The sequence below is a fragment of the Aythya fuligula genome, chromosome 7, assembly GCF_009819795.1.
Source record: "Aythya fuligula isolate bAytFul2 chromosome 7, bAytFul2.pri, whole genome shotgun sequence".
In the NCBI taxonomy this organism is placed as follows: Eukaryota; Metazoa; Chordata; class Aves; order Anseriformes; family Anatidae; genus Aythya; species Aythya fuligula.
The window spans coordinates 4986070-5012106 of NC_045565.1; the positions used below are offsets into that span (position 1 = coordinate 4986070).

Below are 26037 nucleotides of genomic sequence, written 5' to 3' on the forward strand. Positions count from 1 at the left end.
ATTGCCTTCCCTCTTTTTTTCTTCCTCCTGCTGTCCCCAACCCCACACAGAGCCAAGGGGAAGGAAGGGTTGTGCTCCCTGCCTGAAGATGAGCAGGGGTGGCCACGGCGCTGACTGGTCCCCCAAGAGCTGGTCCCCAGGGTGGAGAAGAGGCACAGAGGGAGGACCGATGCCAGCAGCCGCTTAATGAAAGCCAGGATATTGCCCCACTTGCCTCTCTGGCCTGGCCTGGTCAGCATGTACCACAGCCAAGAGAGGAGAGAGAACATCGTGGGGTTTGAGGGGATTACAGGGGCAAAATTTAACCAGCTCTAAAAACAACCCGAGCGCTGGAAATCCACTGGAAATGCATTGGAACGACATCATATGAAGCGGCTGGAATTTGCAATCTGGGTGTACAGGGAGACAGGCTTAAGGGCTTTCTGTTTATTTTTGACGAGCCTCCGGACAATTAGCTGGGCTCCGTGCCCTGTCCCCGGGGGAGCAGGGCCCTGGATGCTCTGTGTGGCAGAGCCAGGGGCGAGATCTCAGCTGGCACTGAGGGAGATGGGGACGGTGGGCATGTGCCAGCCCGGGTACAATAATAGCAGGTCAGCTGTGTTTCTTTAGGCGAGCAGGCTCACTAGATTGTTATGCTAAAAAGAAGCAAGCAGCAATGTTCACCCCAGCAGTGTCCTGGATTCTGGTTACAGCCCTTGGCTCCTGGCTGTCCTCAGAGCTCAAGGTGAAAAGTGGGGACGGGACCTGCGGCAACACGGGGAAACCTGCGCTCGCTCCTGGGGTGAAGGTGCCCTGGGGTGACTGCAGCAGGGTGGGGACAGCAGGGAAAAGGCTGGAGCAAAGCCTCACGTCCCAGCAAAGCCTCAGGGGTTAGCTCTGGACTCACCGAAGCAGCAAGCTCAGCATTTTAAAAAGCCCACGGGTCATCCCGAGGCATTCCAGGATGTGCTCGTGGGAAGAGCGACTGCTGTCAGGTCAGCCCGTGGGGGGCTGTCCCAGAGGGTCTGCTCACAGGCTCAGGGTGCGAGCAGCCAGCAGAGGTGCAGTTCCCTTTCCTCCTCCCAGAATGAAAAGGAGGATGAGCCTTGCAGTAAAAGTGCCATCCATTTGACTGAACTGCAATTTGTTCTTGCTTTCCTCATGGACAAGGACCTTTGTCAGTTGCTCTGGGCAAGGAGGGGAAAAGCAACATCCTGGAAAGCCAGAGATGTCGTTTCAGTTTTGTTTGGCCTTTGTTTTCTTAGGAAGGAAATGTAGGTTAGGATGTATGCCTTGGCTCATGCTGCAGTTTCCTATTTTTTTCTTCTCTATGAGTCTGTCTGCCCTGTGGCTCTGCGAGGGACGATCCCAGGCGTGGGGCTGCACCTTCGGTGTGGGCTGGCTGTCCCCAGAGCGCTGCCCTGGGGTCGGGAGCCCAGCGCCGGGAAGAGGGGGAGCAGCCGTGCTCCCTCTGCTCTCCAAAATGCCGTGTGTCTCACTGACCCCCTTTGTCACGTCTTCACTGTCCCCTAGGAATACCTAAGCACCACCCTCGCAGCCCTGCGCTCTAACCAGATCCTTACGCTGAAGGTTTGTGGGTGACGGCTTGGCGGGACCCAGTTGCGATGCAAAGGCACAAGGATGTGCACCCAATATTGCACGCTGGGACACAGAGGGGCAGGGCAGGAGCTGCCTGCAGGAGGCCTCGGGTTCCTTCTCTAAACAAACCTGAATCCATCGCTGGACGTTGTCTCTCCTCTGGTTTTGGGAAAGCTCTTACTGCTTCCCTCCACTTGCTTCCTTCCCTTTTCCAGCATCCTCCCTCTGCTTCTCTGTGAGCTGCGTAATATTTCAGATACACTTCAGCACTCGAGGAGACAGACAAAGCCAGCTCAGATGGCTCCGGGTCACTCATACAGGCACACCTTCTGTGCTGATTTACAGCAACATCCCCCCGGAAAGGTCAGCTCAGCCCCAAATGCTCTCCTGAGCTAAGGGGCCTCCTGCACTTGTCTCCTATAAAGAGCAGGGCTTCCTCCAAGCAGATCAGCCCGGCTGATTTTCCAGCAGTGCTTTTATTGCCTCAGGATCAGCATATTGGAGCACAGCCTCCTGAGCACGGGGCAGCGCTGCGATATTGGGTGCCTGCTTCCCTTTGCAACGGGACCGGGTCCTGGCCTGCACCGCGGGCGCGAGGAGCGGCGTTTGTAGGGACCAGGGCACGCCTGGTGCCACGGGAGACCTGCGGGCACACCTCCGAGGGCACAGCTCACATGGGGAAAGGCTGCACAGCAGGGCCGGGCTTTTGTGCCTGAGCACAGAAAGCCTCTTTCTCTTCTCCCTGTGTAAAAACCAAGATCGGCCTCAATGGAAAACTGATAGGAACAGGAAAGCGGATCAGGGCAGAGGAGCATTCCTGGGCCTGGAGCCGGCACAGTGGGTGCCAGGCTGACATGGATGCAAGTGGAAACTGGATACAGCGCGAGGATGAACAAATGCTCCCGAGCTTTCGTGCATTTGATTTCTGCGTGTCCGGGTCAGCTTTGTGCACTAGGGCAGCATTCCTGGCTATAAGCAGTTGGAGGCTGATGTTACTGTTAAACAAGGAAAAGCAAAGCGCAGGCTCCCAGGGCAATAAAGACCCTGCTTGGGGCTCACCAAGGTCTTGTCTTTTCCCTCAGTGGTGTCCACATGGCTGAATGCACCATGCTGGTGCCCCGACGCCTGCTGCTGACCCCAGCTAGCTCTTTGCACTCCCATCCATACCCCAGGGACTGCCCACAGATACAGGCAGTCTCTTGAAAGGGAAGGGGGAAAGAAATAGGAAATCACACTTGGGAAACTTGGAGAAAATCAGCCTTTTGATAGTCGCCCCAAATCTGATGATGAGAGATGAAGGGAAACCGTCCTGTCAGTGGAGAGCTTAGCAAAGCCAGTGTGTGTGTGGGGGGGGTGTCTTGCAATAAATTCTGCCTGAGGAGAGCGGAGTCAGAAATCCCCTGGGTGAGTTTTATCTCCGAGCAGTGAAAGCTGTGCAGCGGGAGGCCGGCGAGCAGCACGTCCCCCTGTGAGCACCGCGCGGCGCGGAGGAGCTCGGAGGTCTGCCGGCAGGTCCCCGTGCCCCGCGCGGCGGTCGACTTTGATGGCAATCTCTCTGTTCCCCTCTTCTCTGTTCTCTCCCCTGGCTGCTCTCTGACTCTCGGTGCCCTAACGGCCTCCTTTGCCCTGCGACCTTCTGGTTTGATCTTCAGCTGTTGCCTCTCCTCAATTCAGTGCGGCTGGCTCCACCTCCGGTCATAAAGAGACGCACTTTCCAGGTAGACTTCTCCTCCTCGTTGCCTGTTTCTAAGCCTACTCCGATGCTTGCAATTAATCAGCTTGCTACCTGTCTGTCTTCCCCCGCCGAGGGGCTTCCAAAAGGCTCGGGCAGAGCTGAGGGACTTGCTTTGAAGTGGAGGCAATCTTTGATGTGATAATACGGCTAAAAAGAAACGCAGCGAAGCCAGTTCTTTAAACGAAAAGAAATGGGCCATGAAACTGCTCTCAGGACTGTCGACAAGCAGTCTCCTACCTTAAAGAGTCAGTTCCTGCGTATTCAATCTCCAGAAGAGGCTGGAAGCCTCTTGCTGAAATGTAGCTAATGTCTGTGAAATTTAACTGAGATGAATGAATAGGCAAACGCTGCTTCTGAGGGCTAGTCTGGCCTGAGACACTTGGGAGAATGTGTTTAAATAAGCTCTTATAATGGTTTCATTAAATTGCATTAAATCTTTGTGTAAACACATTTATTTTGGTTTCCAGGGCCATAACTCATGTTTAGTTTAGTTTATTTTGGGAATGAATTCATAAAAGGAATTACGGACATATGAATGGTGAATAAGTGTCCGTAGTCAGAGTTCATGTGGCTTTTAATGAGCCCACTTTAAGCTCCCTCGCTCCATCCGTCGGGATTAACTTTCCTGCGCAGACAAACCGCGGTAATTACCCCACTGAAGTGTGCTGGGCACCCTCTACCAAGCGGCTGGGTTTTGTCACCCCGCTGCATGTCTAGACAGTCAGATGCTAGCAGGGAGCTGCAGTCTGCAGCACCACGAGGTGCCTGCCCCTTGCCCAGCGCTGCGTAAAACCCTGACCTTAACCCTCGGGCCCGTGCCCTCGGTCCCATTCCTATCAGCTCGGCGTTCACAGCACGGAAAGCCCCGTGGCTGGCGCTGGTTGCCCTTCAACACGACAATCCGAAGAGCCAGGCCAAGGGCTGACCTCTTGGGAAGGCTTTGAAAGCTGAAGTTCCTATCCAGGATGAAGTGGGAAACTTGAATAGCTGCCCTGCGTCCTGTCGTCAGCCAGGGCTGCAAATTCCCCCCGTTCCCAGAGGCCAGCTTCACCGGAGGATTTTGCCCTGATCTCTTTTGCTGCTGCCACGTTCGTTCCCCGAGCGCGAGGAAGCGTAATCCACGCCTACAGATCCGCCAGCACCGAGCAATTCCAGGAGCCCGGCATTTGAACACCAAGAAAAAAAAAAAAAACGTAAGGCTGCAGAGTAAATACTCGCACCGGTGTTGGAGAGAGGAAAATCCTGCCGCTGCCTCGCAGCACATCGGCAAGACCTGTGCATCGCCGAGGCACAATGAGGGTGACCAAATGGCGTTCGAAAGAGCTGAAAAATTCGGCCCAGTCAACAGCTAAAAATACAGAGCGACATCTGAGCAGCGTGACACCCGATCTCCACCTTAGGATATCCGCTTACGGGCCAGTCAGATCTGTGGGGGTCTTTTCGTGCTGAATGCATTAATAAGACCGCGGCCATGTGGCAGTAACGTTTCGCGTGCTGAGGGATCTGCATGGATGGGCACTCGCTGTGCCTTACACACGAAGCCAACACGAGGAGGGCTTTGGGTGAGCCCCCTGCGGCCGCTCACCGTGCTGGGGCAAGGCTCCCGCTCTCCCCATCCAACTCCACATCCCCTGCCAGGGAGCCGGCCCCCGCTCCCAGTTCCCCAGCCTCCCGTCCGCCTGGCCCACGCCTCGGAAATTTTTCCTCTGAACAGAGCTCACGGCGGTCGGGCTGAAATTTGCAGCTCCTTTCTTTCATTTCTCGTTCTAAACAAAGCAGATGTCCCCGTATCTCCGTGTTTGCACCGCAGGCAGCCAGGATAAACATCACCCTGGTGAGGCACGCAGCCAGGGGACAGATTTTGTGCATTGTCCTGTGCATACGCTGCGTGACAGCGGGCTCGGTTTTACCCACCAGCAGGCACCCAACGCTTTACAACGGGGGAACCACCACGCTTGATCCCTAGCTTCCCGTGGAAAAAGAGCCGGTCAGATTTAAGGTGGGTCGCCGGCAGCGGGGTGTCACGATGTGGCCACGAGGAGGGGAGCCCGTGGGGCAGCAGCGGGGCTGGAGGAGTTGTGATGGAGCTGGATCCATCGCTTACAGATCAGCAGTCTGGTATTCGAGCGGGGCGCTTCCAACCCACTGTCTCCGCAGCGCCGCTTGGTCCCGAGTCCTGGTCCTCGGGGCCAGATGACATTGCTGAGGCATGAGCCGCAGCTGCCGGAGGGCTACCGAGGGGAGGAACCGGCTGGGACGGCCTCGTTCGGGGAGCTGGAAAGGGCAGGTGGCCCCGCACGCACTGCCTTGTGAAATCCTCCAGAAACTGGCTCTGCCTGGCGTACGTAGGCCTGCTTTGGGCGAGCTCCAGAAATGCCATGATGATCGTGTTATTTTCGTTCGCTTTTGTGGCATTTCTGCTTTCGGTCCTTGGAAAAACAGAGGGAGCCTTGTCCAACACACGGAGCGCGGGGGGAAAAACAGGCTGAGGTAGGACGCTGCGGCTCTGCCGGGAATGCCAGCGCGGCCACGGGAGGCTTCGCTTCACATGTGACTGTCAAGTGCTTTGGAAAGCCTCCTGAGAAGCCCAGGAGATGCCTAACACATAAATCGTACTTCACCGACTTGCGAAGAAAAAGGAAAAGATCTGTTTGGACTGCTTGGTCATCTGTAGATCCCTTTGGGCTCTGAGAAGGTGGCCTCAGCTGGCTTTGTGACCGTGGGGAGCTGTCCTCAGAAGGGCTCTGCCTCTTGGAAACCTCTCCTGCACTAACCTGGGGCTTGCTTCTGCCTCTTCTGCTTCGGCCGGGCTGACCTGCCGTGGGTGGCGGGGTGTTGGGGTGATGGGTTTGCTCTGCCTGCCGATAACCCCTTGTTTTAACAAACCTCAGGGCGAACAAGGACAAGCAGGAATCCAAGGTCCGCCGGGGCCCCCTGGCCCGCCAGGGCCCTCTGGACCGGCTGGACCCGAGGGAACCCCAGGACAGCCCGGGCCAGTTGGGCCGCCCGTAAGTCTGATTAAGAAAAAGCCTTTCAGCTTCCTCTTCCTAGAGTGCAGGCAATTTCCTCTGGCCTCTGCTGGAGCCACGGGCGGGGGAATTGCAGGGGATGCGGGTGTGTGGGGAGGAAGAAGTTCCCAGGAAGGAGGGAGGGCGGGCGGGCACCCTGTGCTGTCGCTATCTGGACACACACGTGCGAGGGGGTGACACCAGCCCCGTTTCCTCCTCCTCTGCGGACGGAAGTAACACGCAGGCTGTAATTATCCCCCTCGCAGCAGAAACCTGGCTGATAAAAATCCCTGCCGTCCCTTTGAAGTCCTGCTCCTGTCCTGCTCTCAGGCTGGCAGCAAGCAGCCCAGGAGGGTGAAAACTACAGCACCTTGTAAAATACAGCCCGTTGCTAAGTGTCAGGGGACAGAGCAGAAAATCGTGCTAACGTGCCTCTCTTTTGCAACAGGGCCGAGTGGGAGAACCGGGGAAGCCTGGCAGAGATGGAAAGGTGGGTACCAAAACCCAGCTCCCCTCCTGGGTGCTCTGGGGAGAAGTGTGACGTGCTGGCCCCTGTGAAAGGAGCTGCCATCTGCAGGACTTTTCAAGGCCTTCCAGAAGGACAAGCAAGTCTTGTCCCCTGAGGCCAAAGTGCCTCTCTCCACGTGATGGAGTGTCGGGTGTCCTGCAAGCATCCTCCTCTCTCTTTGAGCTCTGAGGAGCCAAGGATATGGTGACTAAACATTTGGATTGCCATAAGCAGGCAAAATCAAGGGTGATATAGGTATCAAAGCATGTCTGGGATAGTTTTCTCCTCCTGTCTGCTCACATCAGGAAGGCAGCTCCCGTATGGATATTTTGTTTATTTATATTTACATGCACGCATATCCGGTGTGCTTTGTGGTTCAGAGCAGGTAAATTGTTTGGTTATTTCTCATTTCAAAACACAAGTGGTTTGTTTGTTAATATATTCCCTCTATTTAGCTAGTCAGAGAAAGCTGCCAATGCCTGATTTACTCCAGAGCTGCACAGTGGGCTGGGAAGGAGTTTCCCAAGCAAAGCCAGAGAAACAGGAAAGATTCTGGAGCACAGTGCACGAGGCAAAGCAGCTTCTGGTCTTTGGATTCTGTGAGATCAGGCCTGGGGGAACGGAGCAGCACGGGCATGAAATATTTGGGAGTATGGGTAAAAATGTTACTTACATGAAAAATAGGTCAGGGATGTAGCTCACCTAAGCAAGTCATTTCTGTAAAGGTGTATTTCAAGCCAAATCAGTCAGCATCACCCCAAAGTCTGTATAATGTTGTCTACATTTGCCAACTCCAGTGTTTGCTTTGATTTTACCCACAGGGCTTACCTGGGCCTCCTGGACCAAAGGTGAGACATTTGGCCTCGCTCAGAAGAGCAGGGTGATAAACTGAGAGGGGGACTCTGCTGGCATGGGGAGATGTGTACATTTTGAAGGCTGGAGGAGGGGGAAAGGAGGTTACATCGAATATCTGAGAAAGATTTCTGCCCCAGCTCTGTATTGCCTTCGGGGCCCAGCTTGCTTGCTGACTCATGGGTTTTACCCTGGCAAAGTGTCTGAGTTGCATCTCAGCAGAGCAAGGCACGCCTCATCAGCCCCTCTTGCAAAATTCTTTGCCACACACAGCTTTATTGGCTTCTTCCACTCTCAAAGCATTTACCAGCGCTTCAGGAACCGATTTTGCAATGCTATTGTGAACTCCACCACAGTTTCCCATTTATTCACTTGCCAAAGTGCGAATGGGGGGGTGGTTGTTGTTGTTTTTCAGCTGCAACTGCCCACCCCCATTTGTTTTTGTTTGAGATATTTAGCCAGGGTGAGGAGATAGGAAGCACAGAGCTGGCATGAGCTCCCCAGCTGCCAGTGGGTTTTGTATCTTTCCTGCTGGTGTCGGTCACCGCAGGTAACAGGGACCCCTGAGGATGGAGGTTCAGCGACTTGGGGGGGTCCCTCTGAGCAAAAAAAGTGAATTTTCCTCATGCAGTGGCCTTTTGTGCCAGCATCTCTTCAGGGGAAGGGGCAGGGACCTGTCCTTCTCAGCACAAGCATCACTTCGTTTTGTCTTTTTCCTCTTGCAGGGAGACCCTGGGATTCAGGGATACCCCGGCAGAAAGGTAAGAGGGGCACTTCCAGTACTGCTGAGTGAATTCAGCCTCACCGATGCCTTGTGGGCTCCTCTGGAGCTCTCTGCCCAGCTCTGCTCCTGCTGGACCAGGGGCTGTGACAGGCCCACAGATCCCATACTGTCACCTTGAACCCTCCAGCAGTAGTGGTATGGATTTCTCCCTGTCCGTGTGCCTCTCTACAGCCACTTCCAGCCTGAGATCTGGCTCTTGCGCTACCTGGAAGGGCCAAATCTTGGCTAAGTATAGCTCCCTGCAATAAAGCAGGGAAAAGCTGATCCTTTCCCTGGTTAAATTAGCATCTGCTAATTAACAGCAGGGTCGAGTCAAGTCCGGAGGGTGTAATGGAGACAGAAAGAGAGACGGGGGAAAGGCGCAGAGGGAGATCAAAGGAGGGAAAGGGAATGAAGGGACGCTGCTGAAGAGATGTCATGAGGAGACGGGGAAGGTGAACGCTCCCAGCGGGCAGGAGTCCCGTGTCCCGTGTTCTCCCTGCGCTGCTTTATGGGTGCTCTGTGAGCAAAATGGCAAGACCTTAGAGCTTTTTAATTAGTCCTGTATAAACCGAGAAGTTTTTGTTCTGTCAGGAAGTGGAAATTATAGCCCCCGCGGACCACAGCCCACTCCTGCAGACAGACGCAATTTATTGCCTCCTGTCCCCGTGAACCGTCGGTTTTTCCATTAAGGGCCCATCCTGTTCTGAGGGCGCCAGGCGGGCAGTGAGGGGGTCTCTGCAATGACCTCGCGGTGAGGGCCTCTGCTACGAGCCCCTCTTACGTGAAACAACGTGTCTGGCTAATTTACTTGCTGAGCTAAGAGCCCGCGCTCTGGCTGGAGGAATGAGCCCAAGGCTGTGACCTTTCCCTGGGAAAGGTGGAAGGAACGGGTGAAAGGAGGGGAGAAAATCCTCCCCAGTGAGTGGGTCGAGGAAAGGGATAACGGGGCAAAGAGCTGCGCAAAGGTGTTAGCTCTGCTAGGATACAGGATTGTGGGCCCGTTCCCTTCAATCCATGCTTTTTGCACCCTGAGCATCCTTCCTGATGCAGAGGGGTGCTTCTCTCCTAGTGACGCCTGGCGGGCAGGCACCTGTGTGCAGGACCCCTCCCACCTTTGCTGCCCCATCCTGCACGCTCCCTTTCTTGCTTGCTCACTCTGTTTGCTTCTTTTTCTCTGTTTCATCTCTTCTCTTCCCCAGGGGGAGGCGGGCATGGCAGGCCTGCCTGGTGCGCACGGCCTCCCTGGAGCTTCGGGCCCCAAGGTAACTGCTGGGTGCAGCCGGTGAGGCTGCAGGGGCAGACAAGTGCCACACAAGCCCAGAGATGCTAACGGAAAACACAGGGTCAGGGGCTGGCAGCAGATTCCCTGCCTGGTGTAAGGCATGCACACAGAAAGACTTGCTCGTGTGTGCAGGGACTGAGCAATTCCCTGCTGCCCTGAAGCAGGACCAGGATTAGCCCCAAACACATACAAGAATAGAACTGACCTGCCTTTTAGAGGCTTTTGCGTTAAGGCTGGGAGAATGATGACACTCTGCTCCCCGGAACAGTTTAATGGTTGAGTAGTCTGCACCCAAAACATGCAGGAGGGATTAGTGTGGGCTACCTCCAGCATCCACTACAGCAAGGTGAGCCACCTTGCATTCCCACGAGGGATGGGTTACAGCCCACATTTAGACTGGCAGCGTGGTTTCTCCAGACATCTGGGCTTGCTTTTATCACCCACTCCCTCCTTCAGCAACTTTCTCTTTGGCCCTTTGCTGTTAAGATTGTTCTGCTCGCTCGATTTCTCCTGATGTTCACTGTCCCTCTCTGCTTCTTCTCCCTTTGTTCTTCGCCGGGCAGGGTGAAAAAGGGGACGCCGGCATAAAGGTAGGCATGAGCAATATGGTTTTGTACCACAGTAGATCATCTGGGAGATGCTGCTCCTTGGGCTGCTGGGTTGTAAGAGGAAGTTGGGTCTGAGGCAGCTCTGTGGGGTATTTAATGGAGTACACATCTGTGCTGCCATTAACAGCAAACAGACTCTCCACGCTCAGGCAATAAAGGCAGCCTTTATCCATTCGGTGGAATTTGATTCTTCGCAAAGGCATTTCTCTGACTCTGAAGCTTGCTAATGATTTGTTGCATCTCTCCATGCGATGGGACGGGTTGGGGTTTCCTCATAAAATCTGGTTAGCTGACGCATCAAATCCACTCAAACTCTGCAACTCAGGCTGAGGTTTGGCACCAGCCTTTTCTGTCTGTTTCTGTACACTTTTTACAGCCTCATATGGTCTGTGCCCAGATGTTATCTATTTGCCTAAAATTTACTGTACCCATATATTTAACGTATATTACTCAATGTAGACTCTGCTTAAAACATTACAACATTGGCAAGTGCTCATGACAGTCGGAGCGTCCCGTGTCATGCCATACATTTTAAACATCACGGGAAAGGATTGGTTCTGCAGTATTTTGAAAGGCATTAACAGTGACACAGCCATTTGAAGTATTCCGTGTGTAGCATGCATCTCATTTATGGTGCAGCATACACATTTGCTGTATTTTTTCCATCTGGGCGCGTCCCTGTTTGAAAAACAGAAGAAAAGGCACCTTCAGAACTAAACGTGGCTGGATGTAGCACATCAAATTTCAGGAAGTGCTCTTTGGGAATGCAGGCTCTGGTTTAACAGTCGAGTATCACAGCAGCATTGTCTTCCTGCAAGAAAACAATGCCTCCTCAGAAATAACACGGAGCATGCAGAGTCCAAAGGTTCCCCGGTGTCCATCTTCGCGTTAGTGCGATTCCACCGAGCACAAAAGAATTGCTTCTGGTTTGTGCTCGTGCAAATGAAAGCAGAATTGCACCCAGGGCTGGGTGCTCTGGGAGCTACAAATTCGCTGCTGTCTCGACAGCCAGGTGCTCTCCAATTAAGCTGAACTGCAGGACTGAATTTGGAGCACGGCCTAGGTGGGAGAGAAGTCTGGAAGGAGAGGCCTTGTTCCGGCCCTGCTCCCACATCTCCCAGTTAGCAGACACCTGCTCTGCTCGCACCCACGTACAAGGACTAATCAGCCCTTGATTTATCTTCTGGAGCCCAAACTGAAACCTCTTCATCCCAGATGGGATGAAAACAAAGCCTTCGCAGGAGATAATGGATCTGCGAAGGCCTCCCAAGCCCTTGAGTCAATTCTAGTTTACTTTTTGGCATCGCTGTTTCATGGAGGTCCTAGGGGCTCCTCACATTCTCCTCTTCCCCCTTTCTCGGGTATCTGGGAGGGGACCAGGGGCAGAGATGGGGGAAGGAGCTGGCATCTGTCATTTGCAGGGCAGCCTGCACCAAGCAGAGAGGGAGGCAGTCCTTTCCCCCCACAGCTTTTGTGCTCTGCAGCCATTCTGCCTGCTCTTTGCGTTTGGGCTCTGGCAAAAGGGAAATCTCCAAGTCTTCAGTGATGTCTCAGGGTCATCCGCAGCTGAGAGCCTTCTCTGAGCTGTGTTAGAGACTCAGCGTGAGCCTGGAGACATGCTGTAGCTACTTGGGCCCTTACTCATCTCGCTTCATAAAGAGTGGAAGCAAAACCTGCCACGCTTTTTGTGCTAATAAATTGGAGCTCTGTAGGGCCACCTCCCTGGTCCCCAAACAGCCTGTTCTTTCGCACACAGACTTTCATTTGTTACTGTCAGTATCGCTTTTCTTTCTACTTCCTTTCTTCCTTGCTCAGAGGAATTGAAACAAAAGTGAAGAGATAGCCCTAAATCAGCAGCCAGACATCACCCAGTAGCAGCTCCTGAGCATCCACATGGTGCATGAATTTGTTGCCCCCGGAAATTTCTCCTTCCTGTCTGCCTCCCTTCCAGGAGGGCCATTTGGGACTCGGGGAAGCTTTTTATGTTTCCACCTTTGGATTCAATTACCCTGGCCGGGATCTACCTCCGCTTTGTTTGGGGAGCCCAGCTCAGATACCGCAGCTGATTCATGGTTGAGCTGGAGCAATCAATTTTGTGCAGCGTATCACTGCTTCTTGTGCTCAGGGAGAACATCTCAAGGCCCTGCCTTGCTGCAGGGGCTTACAGACTGAATTCAACCCCCTTGTCCATTTGATAACCTCAAGGCCTACATCTGTGTCTCCTGAAGGCCACTAGGCAAGCTGTAAGTATGACCAGCTGGGTCATTTCAGTAAGCATTTCACTTGCTGCCCCCCAGCTTGGCAATTGCATTCAGCTTAGCTGACGTTTTCTGTCTCTTTTTATGAAAGCTCCTTAGGATGAGGCTTTTTCCCATTCTCTGAGGAAAGAGCAAGAAGAAATTGGCCACAGAGTTGCTCAATAACTCCACGTCTTCTGCCTGTCGCAGCAAGGGGAACAGAAGGAAGGGTCTCGGGTGTAATTAGCAGCCCATAGCCAGTGCTGCTAATGAGCTGATTAGCACAGGGCGTGCTCTGTCACGGCTGGCACTGAGCAGCTATAAAGCTGCTCACCAAGAGCAGGGGCTTCCCCTGTGCTAGACAAGAGGGGTAGTATCTCTCTTTCAGGGGGATCAAGGAGCTTGGATGTATTTCCTAAGACAGCACAAAGTTTGGAAGAGCCAGGAGATGCTGCTGGCTGCCTTCCTGGGGTCCTGAGCTGGGTGTTTCACCTCCCACATCTGCTTTTGGTGATCCTTCCTGGCTTCTAGCTTGGCTCCATCATTTTGGTGGTGGCTATGGTACACTGTGCAGCCCTTCCTTGGCATGAAGGACATGGGGAGAGCATTAAGCCATCAGCACGGTGGGTACTTACTGCCTTACAAGGGCTTTCAAGCACTTAGGGGCTTAAAGATGTTCTGGAGCCTTGCTTTTCCTGCTTATCCTCCAGCTGTGGCTCGGAGGTTTCTTTCTGCTCTTTAATGGTGCAGCGTCCTGCTTGTTTCTGCTCTCTAATTAGCTCTAGGGCCTGTGTGATCCTGCAGGTGTTGATGGGGGCTGTGCAAACGGTCTGAGGCCATCATCAGAAAACGTCAGGGCTGTGTGGTTGCTCTGTAACTTGCCCCCTGTTAGGGGTTACCTCGCTCTTTCTCACTAGGGCGGCTTTGCTTTCGCAGGGCTAAATAATTAAACAGCTCTTCAGGCATCCCAGAAACTCTCTGGGATGGGGCATTACTTCCCCGTGCAGGGCTGCTCTGTGGGGCCATGCTCCATGGTACAGGTGTTCCCAGCAGAAACCTTTGGTCTTGTCTCATTCAGGAAAAAAAAAAAACATCAGTAAGCAGCCTCTCTGAGATATTTCGTTTTCATTTGTATCAGCTAAAATCCAGGCTGGCTACACAAAGCAAACCCTGGGGTTGATGTTTCCCCGCACAGGTTTGTTCATCCTGTAGTGGCTGCGGGCTGAAATCCTGCAGCAGGACAGAGGCTGCCTCTGTTCCCCGAGCTGTTGCTGCTCTAATGTGTGATCTCTCATCTCTGTCAGCCTTGTCCTGCACTGGAACTTTTCCTTTCAAAAAAATCTTCTGAGCTCAGCGGATAAAATGTGCCGTGCAATGGTTATGTCTTATTATTAAACAACAAGCTTGTGAGGAAGAAGGGTATTTCTCTTCTGCCTTGTAAATTGTTGGTGTGACCCTGACACCTAGCTCAGCATCTGTGTAAAAACCCACACTCCTGCTTGTTTGAGTGAACCAGCACAGCCCAAGGAAGATGTCTCTTGCAGTTAGGTCCGTGTCCTCAGTGCACCCTGGTTTGGCAGAGCTGGTGGCCCACCGGGTTCCTTGGATTTACCTTCCCAGGATCCGGCACTCCTTTGTGCTTGGGGATCTCCCTAGAGCAGAACAGGGTGCGTGCCACAGGCTGGCTGAGCAAGAAGTGGTGAGTCTTAAGCCACAGCTACAGCAGAAGTGCAAGGAGGATGGGGAAGGTTTTTTTGTTTTGGTTTTGTCCCTGCTTTGTTGCAGTTCTCATCCCTTTGCTCAGTTCCTCACTGGGCTCGCGCTGCTGGGTGGCCAGAGAGCCCTCACCTTTGGTGGTGCAGTTGAAAGGAAGGCTCGTGCCCTTGGGAACTCCCCTCTCTGAGCTGAGGGATGTTTTTTGGGGGGGTGGCAGTGGGCTCCCACTGAGGGGGATGCTGCCACGCCAGCAGGGAAGTGCAAGTCCCCCCAAGAAGTCCCACCACCTTGTGTCTGTTGCTCTTTTCCTGTGTCTCTTGCTCTGCTTCCAGGGGGAGAGAGGCATGCCAGGGCTGCCGGGAAGACACGGCATGAAGGTACCTTGTGAAAAGCACGGTGCTGTTTGTCTGCCTGACCTCCCCACACCGCTCTGCTGGCCCTGATGCGCGAGCATCACCTGGATTGGTGTGCGTGTGTCTGTCGGCTGCCCTCAGCTGAGTTCTTCCCGCTTCTAAATTGCCAAGTGTAGGGCCCGATTCCTGGCGCTGACTGCGAGGGGGAGAAGGGTTTCACCAAGCAAACGGCATGCCCGGTCTGATGCTGGCTGGCAACACCCAGAATTTGTGCTCTGTGAGCTGGGGGCTGCTCCACGAACCTGCCCCTGCTGCGTGTTGGCCCGCGGGGTTGTGCGGGCACGGACCCAGACTGGTGCAGCGATGGGTCAGGGTCGGTGTGTGCGAGCAAGCCTGCATGCGTGTGCCTGGCTGCGTTTTGGGATCAGTACTAGAAAATAACATCTGCGTTCGCTGCCATTTGAAGGCCAAAGAGCGAGGGGCAGGCATCCCAAATGTACCGTGAAAACCTAACCCCAGCCACTTTCTGCACATAATCCCTTTCATAACTCCAGCCCATATTCACTAAAACCTACTGACCCCTGAGACATTCTGGAATGCTTTTTTCCCCCCTTTTATTGCATAGAATCCCTGATCTCCATCTTCTGTCCTTGTGTTTTTTAGCTTTGTCCCCGATTTCTGTTTCAGAAAGCTGAGAGGTATGATCCCGCTGCTCTCTGGCTCCCCACTCCTCCTTGTTTGAACTTTTCCAAGCTCTCTTTACTTTGAACTTGGCTCCCAGTCCTCCTCTCTACCTCATGTGCTACATCCCGAGCCCTGTCATTTCCCACTTCCTAACACTACTTCACCTCCTCCCCCCTCCTTAGACCCCCCGTTACCCCTCATCTTTGCTTTTGTAACTGGACATTTTCACCCGCCCCTAACTGATACTAACCCAGGGCACACAGAGGCTGTAGAGCAAAGGGTTGATGCCGACGACCTGCTTTTTGCATCCGTGCTGTTGAGGAAAATGTGCCTGTCCACGGGTGCACCTGTCTGCCGGGGCTCCTGAGCACCCGTCTCCGGTTGCAGGGCAGGCTGAGTCCCATGGTTTTATGGTGGCTTGCTCTGCGGTGCGGAATGACACCCGAATTGCAGTGCTTGGGAGTCGTTTTTTCCCCTAAGGTGGCTGGCTGCGCAGCTCTCCTGAAAACATCTTGCTGCAGGGCTCGTCTTCTCTGGCAAAAGCAGCATCTGGGCTCCGTATCTGGGATCAAGAGCTGGACTGGGTGCCCGGTCCTCAGTCTCTTTGCTTTCCGCAGTTATTTGATGCCGTTCTGCTTGTTGGCCCCTGCTTCACCAGCAGGGTAGGGGTGGAAATTGGTTTTGTGACCTGGCTGTGCCCACGATCTCTGCCTTTAGAGGAGCTTTCTGGAAAGCAAAGCCACTGCCCTAGGTGAACGCCCCATGCAGGGAAGGAGGACGTGCGCTCTGTGGCGTTACGGCATTACTGTGGAGTGTTGGAAAGGAAAAGATGTGGATTTTGCCTTATAGTTTCACTTGGCTGGTACTGTTTTATTTCTTAACGACAAAAAACCTCGCGTCCAGTTCATTTAAACAAGGCTTCTGTCTCTTCTCTTTCTGACAGGGAGCCCCTGGGTTGGCCGCCGCCGGGATGAAGGTCAGTTCTGCGCGGCGCTGCAGTCCCTCAAGTAGGGCACGTCCAAGGGAAGGGCTGGAGCTGTGCGAGGAGAGCACGGGAAAATGGTCAGACAGCTCCCACTGCAGGGGAACCGCAGAATTGCTTTTGGCAGAGAGGCTACGTCCCCCTTCAGCAGTGCCCCTGCTGCTCTGCACCTCCCTGAGCAGAGCCTGGTGAGCTCACGGCGCTCCACAGCAGGGCTGGGATGGCAGCACAGCAAGGGATGAGCTGGGCGCCTATTAGGGGGTGGAAAGTTCCCCTGAGGGATCTGAGATGTGCAGTGATTGTTGTCCTGATCGCCCCCAGCTGCTGCAGGAAAGCAGACAGATAAGGAAGTTATCCCCAGAGCTGGTGGGGAGGGTTTTTCTCCCTGATCCCACACGGTTCCCATATTAACACACGCCCACATCGCAGCTGGGCCTGCAGCCTCGCACTCTGCAAACAGAGCCAGGAGCAGGCGAGTTCCTCAAAGCCAGCAGAGGAGTCTCACCATGCTCCCTTGCATCTGGAAGTCTCTTCCTGAAACCCTGCAAGGTGGTTACTCAGTTTCCCAAAAGCCTCTTGTTTGAAGCTTGATGAGTTTTTCCAGAAGCTGACTAATGAGGATAGTACTTCTGCCTGGAGCTTGTTTTAATGGGCATTTAATGCATCCTCATGCCTTTATTTGCAAGACATCCGTAGAGGAACGTTCCTTCCTCCACCCTGATAGCTCTAGGAGGTTTTGTGCTGTCTTCTTGTTTTATTATTTTTTTTTTCTCACTTTATTTTCCTGTCTTTTCCCCACCAGGGTGAGCCTGGGACTCCAGGAGAAAAGGTACTCTGTAGGCATCGCTCTGTTTTGTTTGTGATTTTTGTCCTGTGGTGTTTTTTTCCACTTCCCCTGAGGGAGCTGAGGGACAGCCCTGCACTTCCCAGTGCCCAAACCCAGGTCGCAATGACACCTGCCCCCATGAGCAAGGGCAAGAGCGAATGGCAGTAACATGCAGCGATGCCAAGTGAGAGAGAGACTACTGCAAACAGATTCCCTCCCTCCTGCTGGTGCCTGTGGCTTGGGGAGCACCCTCCTGCTGCCTGCTGGCCCTACCCCACAAAACACACACAGCACACTTGTCTCAGCGAGCTCCTTCTCCCCAGACCCCCTCTGTGCCCACAGAGGCATTTGGCTCTGCCCTGCAGTGCATCTGTTTGTGCCCAGCCTCCCCATCTCAGCGTGGTGCGACCCGCTTTGAGTTCCTGCGGTGGGCAGGGTACAAAAATACCCCGTCCCTCTCCATCACCAATGGCGGGGTTGTGTTACAGCCACCTAACAGCCCTTCTCTGTCTCTTTTCTTCCCCACGAAGGGACAGCCCGGAGTCCCAGGGAGGATGGGCCCCCCAGGTTTGCCAGGGAAAAGGGGGCAGCGGGTAGGACACCGCGTGTTTGGCCTTGGTGTGCTGTGTTCCCTGAGAGCGGGACTGGCAGGAGCCTGCTTGGCCTTGCGTTGTGCTTGCGGGGCATCGCGTGTCCTCCTCTGGCTCTTGCCCCGCTGGTGAAGTGCGTTTGCGTGTTCTCGCTGGCAGCAGGCAGGGCAGCGTGAGGGGCCCGGGGCGTGGGTTTGTCCCGGGAACAGCTGAGGACAGTTCTGCATCTCTTGGCTCCAGAAATAACGCCAGGGTTCAGTAAGCTGACCTCCCTCCTCAGGAAAGCTGCCTCCTCGCACTGGTGTTCAGGTGGCACAAAGCTTTCGGTAGGGCCCTTGTAGCCCTTACAGGGACAGGATTTGGGATGATTAAATTCTGATATCCTTACCAAAACTCTCAAGCCCAAACTTTTTTCTTTGGGCATGAAGTCCTGCCCAAAAGAGGTTTTTATTCTTTCCAGGGAGAGAATTATTCATGGATGCATGCTCTGCTATGGGAGAAACGCTGGTGGGGGCCTTCCAGGTGGTGGCAGGCTGAAATACCTTAGAGAAAGGGGTCACTGCACTCCTGAATTGCCTAAAAATGATTACTGCTTGTTAATTATTTTCCACGGAGCCGCCAGTGCATGTCTGTTCTTGGAGCATTGATGCAAGCCCCCTGCATGCCAGATGTGTGCCCTTGAGCTCTGAGGAGCAGCACCAGGGAACGTGGTGCTGCTCTGGAGAGAGCGAGGCACCTGCTAGCAAAGGGGGTTTCAATTGTTCTTTGTAATCTGCACAAATTGTTAGTCTTGGAGACGTGAGGATTGCAGGTAAGGACACACCTTGTTCTGGTGATGCACTTGAAATGTCTCTGTGGCATCAAAACCCCTCCAATATCACTCTGCCCTGACAAAAGGCAGAGCCCCAGGCAGCACGCAGTAGCTGAAAATCGTGGGCTGGGTGGGATAGGATTAACAGAACCTAATTTCAATGTCAAGACCACTGGCTGAACCCCAGGCATCCATGGATGATCCCGATGCTGTGGTGAACTAAGCAAAGTCACTTCACCAAGCGAAGGCTGGGTGCTGGCTGCCCTCTCTACTCACTGCCCTGCACCATGCCCCATCCTCCAGGGTGCCTTGAGCGAGCCGTGCTCTCAGGCATCCCCTCGGGGGCCTCAACCCACTCCTGCCCTTTCCCAAACTCCTGTTTTCGCTGCTTTCCACCACCACCGTGTGTCGCAGAGCTTGGCTGCTAACCGAGCTGCTGTGCTGCTGTTATTTCGGCGTGATGAGGCTGGGGTGTGGAGGTGGGGGCAGGAGCCACCCCGGGAGAGGTGTAGGATCACTGGCTGGGATCCCTGCCAGGGCAGTGCGGTTCGTGGCGGCTGGGAGGGGTGAAAACTGGGAAATCAGTGGGCAGCTCCTGGGGGAAGAGCTGAGCTCCTGCACCCCAAATAGGATAAAGCACCCCAGGCAGCAGCTTCGCTAATTATAAGGAGTGGGGAGAGCCTGTGCTGGAGGGCTGACAGGAGGAAGGGTTTAGCAGACCAGAGCATTAAGGGTGGGAGGGTCTGGATCCCCTGCCCGCTCACCTGCCTTGGGAGAGAGATGGCAGTGATGTGCAGAGGTGGGCAAAGGGCAGGAGAAAACAATTCCCTGCCCGAGCAGGCAGTGCTGGCAGGTGCCTGGTCTGTGCCTAAAACGAGATCCCAGAGGGGAAGGGGAGCGGTTTGAGAGCAGGAGCAGCTTCTCCTTTGGCTGCTCCTCCTGCACAGGCTGCAGTCAGCCCCTGGCTGTGTTTCCTCAACAGGGGGAGAAGGGACGAGCCGGTGACCCTGGGCTTCCCGGACTCCCCGGCCTGAAGGTTTGTATTGTCTGTGATTTGGGGCCATCACACCTCCCAAGCCAGGCCCTAGGCACTTGCCCTTTGGGAAAGGGGACCATGCACTGAATGGCAGTGGCCACTGCAGGAGAGGATGAGGATTTAACAACAACTCCTCTTACTGCTCTCGTACCTGCTCTGAAAGGCTGTCTGCTTGAGAACTGCAGCTCCAGAGGGAGATGTACCCAAAAAAAAGCCAGCATCAAGTGGTTTTATCAGCTCGGTTTCAACAGTGGGGAAAAAACAACCCACAGTGGGGTCAAGCTGGAGGCGTGGGGGTGAGGAATGAGCCGAAGGGGTGAGCGCTGGGTGAAGCCCTGGCAGGGCTCGGAGCTGGAGCAATATTGGCCTGGTTCGTGGCCACCCAGGGGTGTCCCTGGGCTAGCGGGAGGCCAGCTGAGGGCGGGGAGACAGTGACAAAATTCATCCTGGGCCCTGAGTCTCTAAGCCAGCGGCTTGCCAGGTGAAATTGCAGAGTTGGAGCGAGACGTGGTCTGTTTGTCCTTGCACACAGGGCGAGAAGGGGAATAGTGAGAATGCCTTGGCAGGAGGGAAAGGGGAACCCGGCCCCCCAGGTCTGCCTGGGCCCCCTGGACCAAAGGTGAGTGCTTTTCCTCGCGTGGGGAGTTTGTTGTGAGGGGTTGTGCCCAGCACGAGGCGTGGGGGAAGTTTGCACTCATCCGTCCCCATTTCTGCTTACACATTGAAGGGGTATCAGCTACTGCAGAGTGTTTTAGTTGTTCAAGCTACGGTTAGTGGCTGGTGTGGGCCTTCCTCCTGGAAATGCAGGAGCTGCACCACCCGCCCCATGCAGAACGATCCCTTTCCTTTCTTTCCCTCTCAGGGAGAAGCTGGTGACGTTGGCGCCGCAGGACCGCAGGGGGAAAAGGTACGGAGGGCTCGCGTGCAACCCAGCTCTTGGGACCCGGCCTGGTCCCGCAGAGGCAGCTCTTCCAGCAGCAGCCTGTGCTGGAGCACACTGAACCTCATGGTGCCAGAGAGCCCGTCAGGCTGGTCTGGGGGAGCGCTTCCTATGAAGAAAACCTACAAGCTTTGAGGTTACTGAGGTGTTGCAGGCATGTGCAGGGTCTTCTAGCCCAACCTAGGCTGTCAGAGAGGACCAGCGGAGATAAGAGGTTCCTGGAGCTGAAGCAGCCGAGGTGATGGGCACTGCTGACAGCACGTTCTTGTTACAGGGGGAGCCTGGCGCACCGGGAGAGCAGGGACCCATGGGCCCACGGGTAGGTGTCCTTCACTAACACCTCCAAAGGGTTTTGGCCCTTCACGGGGCTCTAAGCACTGATGGTCTAGGTTGGGCCTCTGCTTTCTTGATGTTCTCACCATCTGTTGAAGTGCTTACAGGTGGTCAAGGGTTAGGTTTGACGCAGGCCACTTCTCCATACCCTTGTCAGAAGGTGCTGCTACTTCAGGGAGAAAATAATAGACTTCTGAGCCACCTCATGCTCAGCTCATCTGCAAGGGGTGTGTCTGGGCACCCCCGGCTGAATTCCGGCTCTTGGACACCCTGCTGCTGCCATTTGCTGATATGCCAAGTCTGGCAATAGAGGACAATTCCTGGATTCTGGCCTCAACTTCACCGTATGCCAGACCCTGACTGTTGCCTGATAGTCTGAGGGACACCTGGCTACAGTTCTGTAGTGTTTCCTCTCTAAAACATGCTTTTGAGCTCAGTTCAACAAACGGAAAACCAGAACCTTGTGAAACTGCCCCCTCTCTGCCACCTCCTTGTTTTAGGGTGAGCCGCAGCTCTCAGGCTGCACCGTGGGAAGGACGATCCCTAAACCCTGACTAAAGGTCTGGTATTTTGCAGGGCCCCAAAGGAGAGCCCGGGAAGGATGAAATGATGGACTACGATGGCAACATCAGTGAAGCTCTCCAGGTGAGCCACTGCCTGGCTGCCCACGAGGTAGCTGTTGGGTGCCTTACTGTTTCCCAGGGGATGCAGAAAACCCAGAGCAGCAAAGGAATTACTTGGTTATTCTGTAGCTCCCTTTGAGCTCACTGCGTGCTGTGTTTCAGTAAATATTTTTGCACCTTGTTTAGGGGGTGCATTAGCACGGGTGGGCACAAAGGCCATGTGAAGCCCCTCAAGAGGGGCCTGTGACTTGGGGTACACTGGTGAAAGCTCTGCAAAGCCTCCCAGAGCTGTGCGCTGCTGGTTGGCCTGGGTTCTGCTTGGAAGAAAGAGATGGGGGAGGAATTGCTGAATAACAGCTCTATGGGACTCAGAGATGAGTTTTGGCTTCATTCTATAAGGCCCTTACTCATTTGGGCTGGTGTTACATTAATAGAGAACAAACCCAGCCTGGGAAGAGTCTCTGTTTTCACATGACTGTTACTGTTTCTTCACTTTTTTTCCTAGGAAATACGAACTTTGGCCTTGATGGTGAGTTCCTGGCTTCACTGTGTGGTTTTAAGCACGTGGCCATATGTTCATCCTAAGCAGATAGCCTGGTGGTTTTTGTGCAACTGAAGGTTTTTTGGCCTTTGCTGTTGGGGCAGTGTTGACAGCTGAGGGAAGAGCTCACCTTGCCTTCTGATCTTAGCACTTGAATTACAATCAGGCCCTTGATTTCTCTGATTTAAGAGGTAATGTAATGCAGGAGGGGCAGGGAAGAGCAAGGGGAGGCTGACCCAAGTGGAAAAAAAGAGACCTTGGGCGATTTGCAATAAAGATCACTGGCAGTCCATGGTGGGCACTTTGTGGTGGGTGGGGAGGACATCTTTTCACCACTGGCAAGTGTGATTTGACATGAGTCCCATCCAGATCTAATTGTTTAAAGCAGGGGTGGGGGGAGCTGGATTTTTAAAATACAGAACAACAACAGGGCAGAGCAAAATGGGTGGAAGCTTCACAACTTGCTAGGCTAAGCTGCTGCCTAGTGGCTAAGCTGCTTGCTTTAAAGTTGTAATTGCCAAAGCTGGTCATAAAATCTGTTCATAAATATTAGGATCTAAGAAGTGTCATGTCTCCTATGATCTCTAGTCTAAAAATACATTTTTGTAGATAGGAAGGGAAAACCTTGCTAGGTTCTTCTCAGTTTTAAGAGGGAATAGCTGTTGTAACTTTTCTTCCATGTGAAAGTAGAGCAACTAATACTTATCTACAACTGGCTTTGGATTTAGCCTGTTGCTAACTCAGGGCCTGCCATTGCTTAGCTTCCCAAGCAAATACAATTCTAGGAGTCCCCAGGAAAATTCCCCTGTAAACTCAGAGGAGCAGGGTACAAAACACAAAAGCAAAAACCCTGATGATATTTTGGAAACTGTTTTTTCTTTGTCTAGGGACCACCAGGGCTTCCGGGTGTGGCTGGACCTCCAGGGCCACCAGGACAGAAGGTATTTGCTCAGCCCTTGTGGAGCTGAGGGAAACACGGGAGTGGGCTGGGCAGAATTCACACACATCCCTCCCCTGTGCTCCTCTTCTTCCTATCGGCACTATCAGGATGCATCTGGTCAGGCTCTACCACACCTCATGCATGAAATCCTGAATCCCTTTTCTCCCACCAAGGCATTATCTCAAAGATGAGGGATCCTTGCTGCTCTACTCCCCTTTAAGAAGCAGCTTATGGGAACTGCTCTCTGCAGGGATTGTGTTGGCTGGAGACTTACAGTGCTGGGGCCGTGAACTGTCATTCTGGGTAAACAAGGCTGGGGAAATTCTTAGAACTCACATGATGTACTGTTTCACCAGGGTTTTCCATGCTTTTTCTGTAACTATTAGTTTTCAAAGTCAGAGTCCCTGCTGACTGCCTCTGTAATGCCCATCCTTCATCGTCCCAATGCCACACAAGTTGTCAGAGTCCTTGCTTCCAAACTGCCAGAGTAACAATCTTGTGTTTCAGGGTGAAATTGGCTTGCCGGGTCCTCCAGGCCACGATGGAGAAAAGGTAAGACAAGCTGCCTCTGTGATTGCTCTTCCCTTCAGTGGCCTTAAACTGGGCTAGTTTGCTCCATCTTGCTGCTGCTGATGCACAGTTACTTTTCCCCTGGGAGGTGGTAGGGGGAAACGATCTGGCTCCACAGAAGTGTGTGTCAGTGGCTTATCAAAGTACTGACTTCTAAGGAAGAGTTGGGATGGCGAGGCAAATCTATTTATTTTTCCTTCCCCTTCAAATTGCATTAGTGTTGAGTGAATGAGCAATGAGAGAGGCTATGGGCTCGGGAGTCTAACTTTTATCTACGCTCACTCGTTGTTGTGTGGGTTTCTTTTAGGGACCACGGGGCAAGCCAGGAGAAATGGGTCCCCCTGGCCCTCATGGGCTGCCAGGAAAGGACGGACCTCCTGGGATAAAGGGAGAGCCCGGCCACGCTGGGGCTGCAGGGCAGAAGGGGGATAAAGGAGAGCCAGGACAAGCCGGCTCACCGGTAAGTAAATTGGAGCCTCTCAGCGCTGCTCTGTCCTTGTGGCCCTCCAGGTTATGGGGTTTCTTGGATGTCTCAGAGCCCCTAAGGAACTGGGGCAGTGCCCAGTGTCCTGGCTTGAGCCTGTCACAACTTCTGCATCCCCAGCCCTAGCCAAGAGGGTTTTACGCAGTGACATCTTGCGTCTCTGCAGGATTACTGGGGAGAAAAAAAAACAAAACCCCTTGCTCTCACAGCAGCTGGCTTTTGGAGTGTTTCTAGCATGGGCTGCCGCAAACTGCTTAACCGTGAGCAGAACCTGGAGGCAGGAAAGCAGCTCCCCATCCCTGCACGGGGGAACGGCACATCCCCAATGACAGGAGGGGGTTCAGGCACCTCGCTGTCTGTTTTCCATGCTGGTGCAGCCTTCCCTTTCCTCAGGTGTCTGAAGGCTGTCTAGGTTTTGCAGTGTGCTCTTGGAGCAACCAGAGCTTGTCCCGTCTCTGGCAATGTCTCTTACACCTGCCTTAGTTCTTCAGAAAACTGCAAATCTTTCTTGATCCATAGGGTCTTGATGGCCCCACTGGAGAGAAAGGCGAACGAGGTGACCAAGGGATGCCAGGACCGTCAGGACTGCCGGGTCCCATTGGACTTCCAGGATTGACAGTAAGAGTGAACAGACAGGCTGAGCTTTCCTGCTTGGTGAAAACAGCTTAGAGAGGGACATTCCTCAAAGTGCAGAGTGTCTCAGGAGCCCCCATCCCTTGGAGTGAGGTGTTCAGGTGGCAGCAAACATCTGCTGGGGCTCCAGCAGCAGGCGGGGAGCCAGCTGGGTGTCTCCTCCCTCGGGTGCCGTAGTGCTGCAGAGGTGTGAGGCTGCTGGGGAGAGGCAGGCAGTGTCCCGCTGCTCCCAGGGGCCTCGCTTTCTGTAGGCTGTCACCTCTGGGAGCAGGGGTGCTGGAGGGACACCAGAACTGTGTGTCACATCCCCACTCCGTTCCCAGCCCTCTTTGGGAGCTGCTTGGCACGTGGTGGCTCCTGCTGGAGCGAGGCACCAGCGTGCAGCTCTTGTGACAGGGTCTGTTGTGTGCAGGGAGAGAAGGGCGAGCCTGGGGAGCGTGGAGACAAAGGAAACCCAGGAGAATCGGTAGGTCACCTCTCTTATTTTCTCTGAAATCTCTGCCAGCGGGGGAGGGATGATTTTTGGCTGCTGGAAACCAGCACATCCCCCCCCTCTTACGACACATCCTTCACGGAGGGACAGTTAGCTTCATCGTGTGGGGCTGAACTGCCAGCCCTCTTTAGCTCCTGCTGCCCTACTTCTCCTTTGCACAAGAACAACCTAGCTCACGGCAAGCAATCAATAATGAATGCTTAGGGAAGAACAGGAGCCTACGAGAAGCATAACAATTATTTTCCTTGGCATTTGTGGCAAAGGGATTTTCTGAAAAATACCTGCCTGGATCTAGATATTTTCAATAGATCTTGGGTTCACGAATTTGTCACTTCTCCCCTCAAAGCTCACTCTTAACTTCTGTAGCACCCTGCAGTGAGGAGCCCCACAGGCTATCAGTACTCTTGTGCGTGTAGGGCCAGCAACCTCCCTCCAGATATTTTGATATTTTAGCTGTAAATCTTGTGAATCCTTGCAGTAACAGTGGGACCGTAGTGGAAGTGGACCTTCTTCTGAAAAAGAATAAAAATAAAAATAAAAATCACTGCTTTCCTTCCACCTAAGTCTCTGCAGCTGCCACAATAACCCTCCCCAGCATCCTGCTGCTGTTTCTTGGCTGCTCTGTCCTGGATTGCTGCCACTTCCTAACACAGCCCTCGGGGGCAGCCCAGGTTTCCAAGCCTGGCAAAGCTCAGCTGCAGCCTGTGCCCTGCCCTCCCCACTGAGCAGTTCCCCTTCACCTGCTGCTGGGTTGACAGGGACTTCTCTTGTGTTGCTTTCTAGATGTCTGGCCCCCCTGGACCTCAAGGACCACCAGGACCTCCGGTAGGTTTTGAGTGATTCACCTGAGGAGTCCTGATTCATCAGGAGTGGGGATAGAGTGGGAAGTGGCTGGGGAGGCTTTTGGG

The 26037-nt window shown here is 53.8% G+C and overlaps 1 protein-coding gene across 2 annotated transcripts in view; it reads left to right on the forward strand.

The window, feature by feature from the left end:
* Positions 1-26037, forward strand: part of COL13A1 (collagen type XIII alpha 1 chain) — an 81852-nt gene that overhangs the window by 41379 nt on the left and 14436 nt on the right. The window contains exons 14-35 of one of the 2 annotated variants that reach the window (XM_032190743.1): positions 1513-1569; positions 6205-6321; positions 6770-6811; positions 7651-7677; positions 8407-8442; positions 9647-9709; positions 10293-10319; positions 16271-16303; positions 17112-17138; positions 17666-17728; positions 19519-19572; positions 20105-20191; positions 20435-20479; positions 20787-20831; positions 21422-21490; positions 21974-21997; positions 22897-22950; positions 23457-23501; positions 23827-23979; positions 24523-24621; positions 25049-25102; positions 25913-25954. In XM_032190743.1, the coding sequence (XP_032046634.1) occupies positions 1513-1569; positions 6205-6321; positions 6770-6811; positions 7651-7677; positions 8407-8442; positions 9647-9709; positions 10293-10319; positions 16271-16303; positions 17112-17138; positions 17666-17728; positions 19519-19572; positions 20105-20191; positions 20435-20479; positions 20787-20831; positions 21422-21490; positions 21974-21997; positions 22897-22950; positions 23457-23501; positions 23827-23979; positions 24523-24621; positions 25049-25102; positions 25913-25954 (1263 nt within the window). Of the gene's footprint in view, positions 1-1512; positions 1570-3230; positions 3297-6204; positions 6322-6769; positions 6812-7650; positions 7678-8406; positions 8443-9646; positions 9710-10292; positions 10320-16270; positions 16304-17111; positions 17139-17665; positions 17729-19518; positions 19573-20104; positions 20192-20434; positions 20480-20786; positions 20832-21421; positions 21491-21973; positions 21998-22896; positions 22951-23456; positions 23502-23826; positions 23980-24522; positions 24622-25048; positions 25103-25912; positions 25955-26037 lie in introns of both variants that reach the window. The other variant, XM_032190745.1, reaches the window with a different exon arrangement.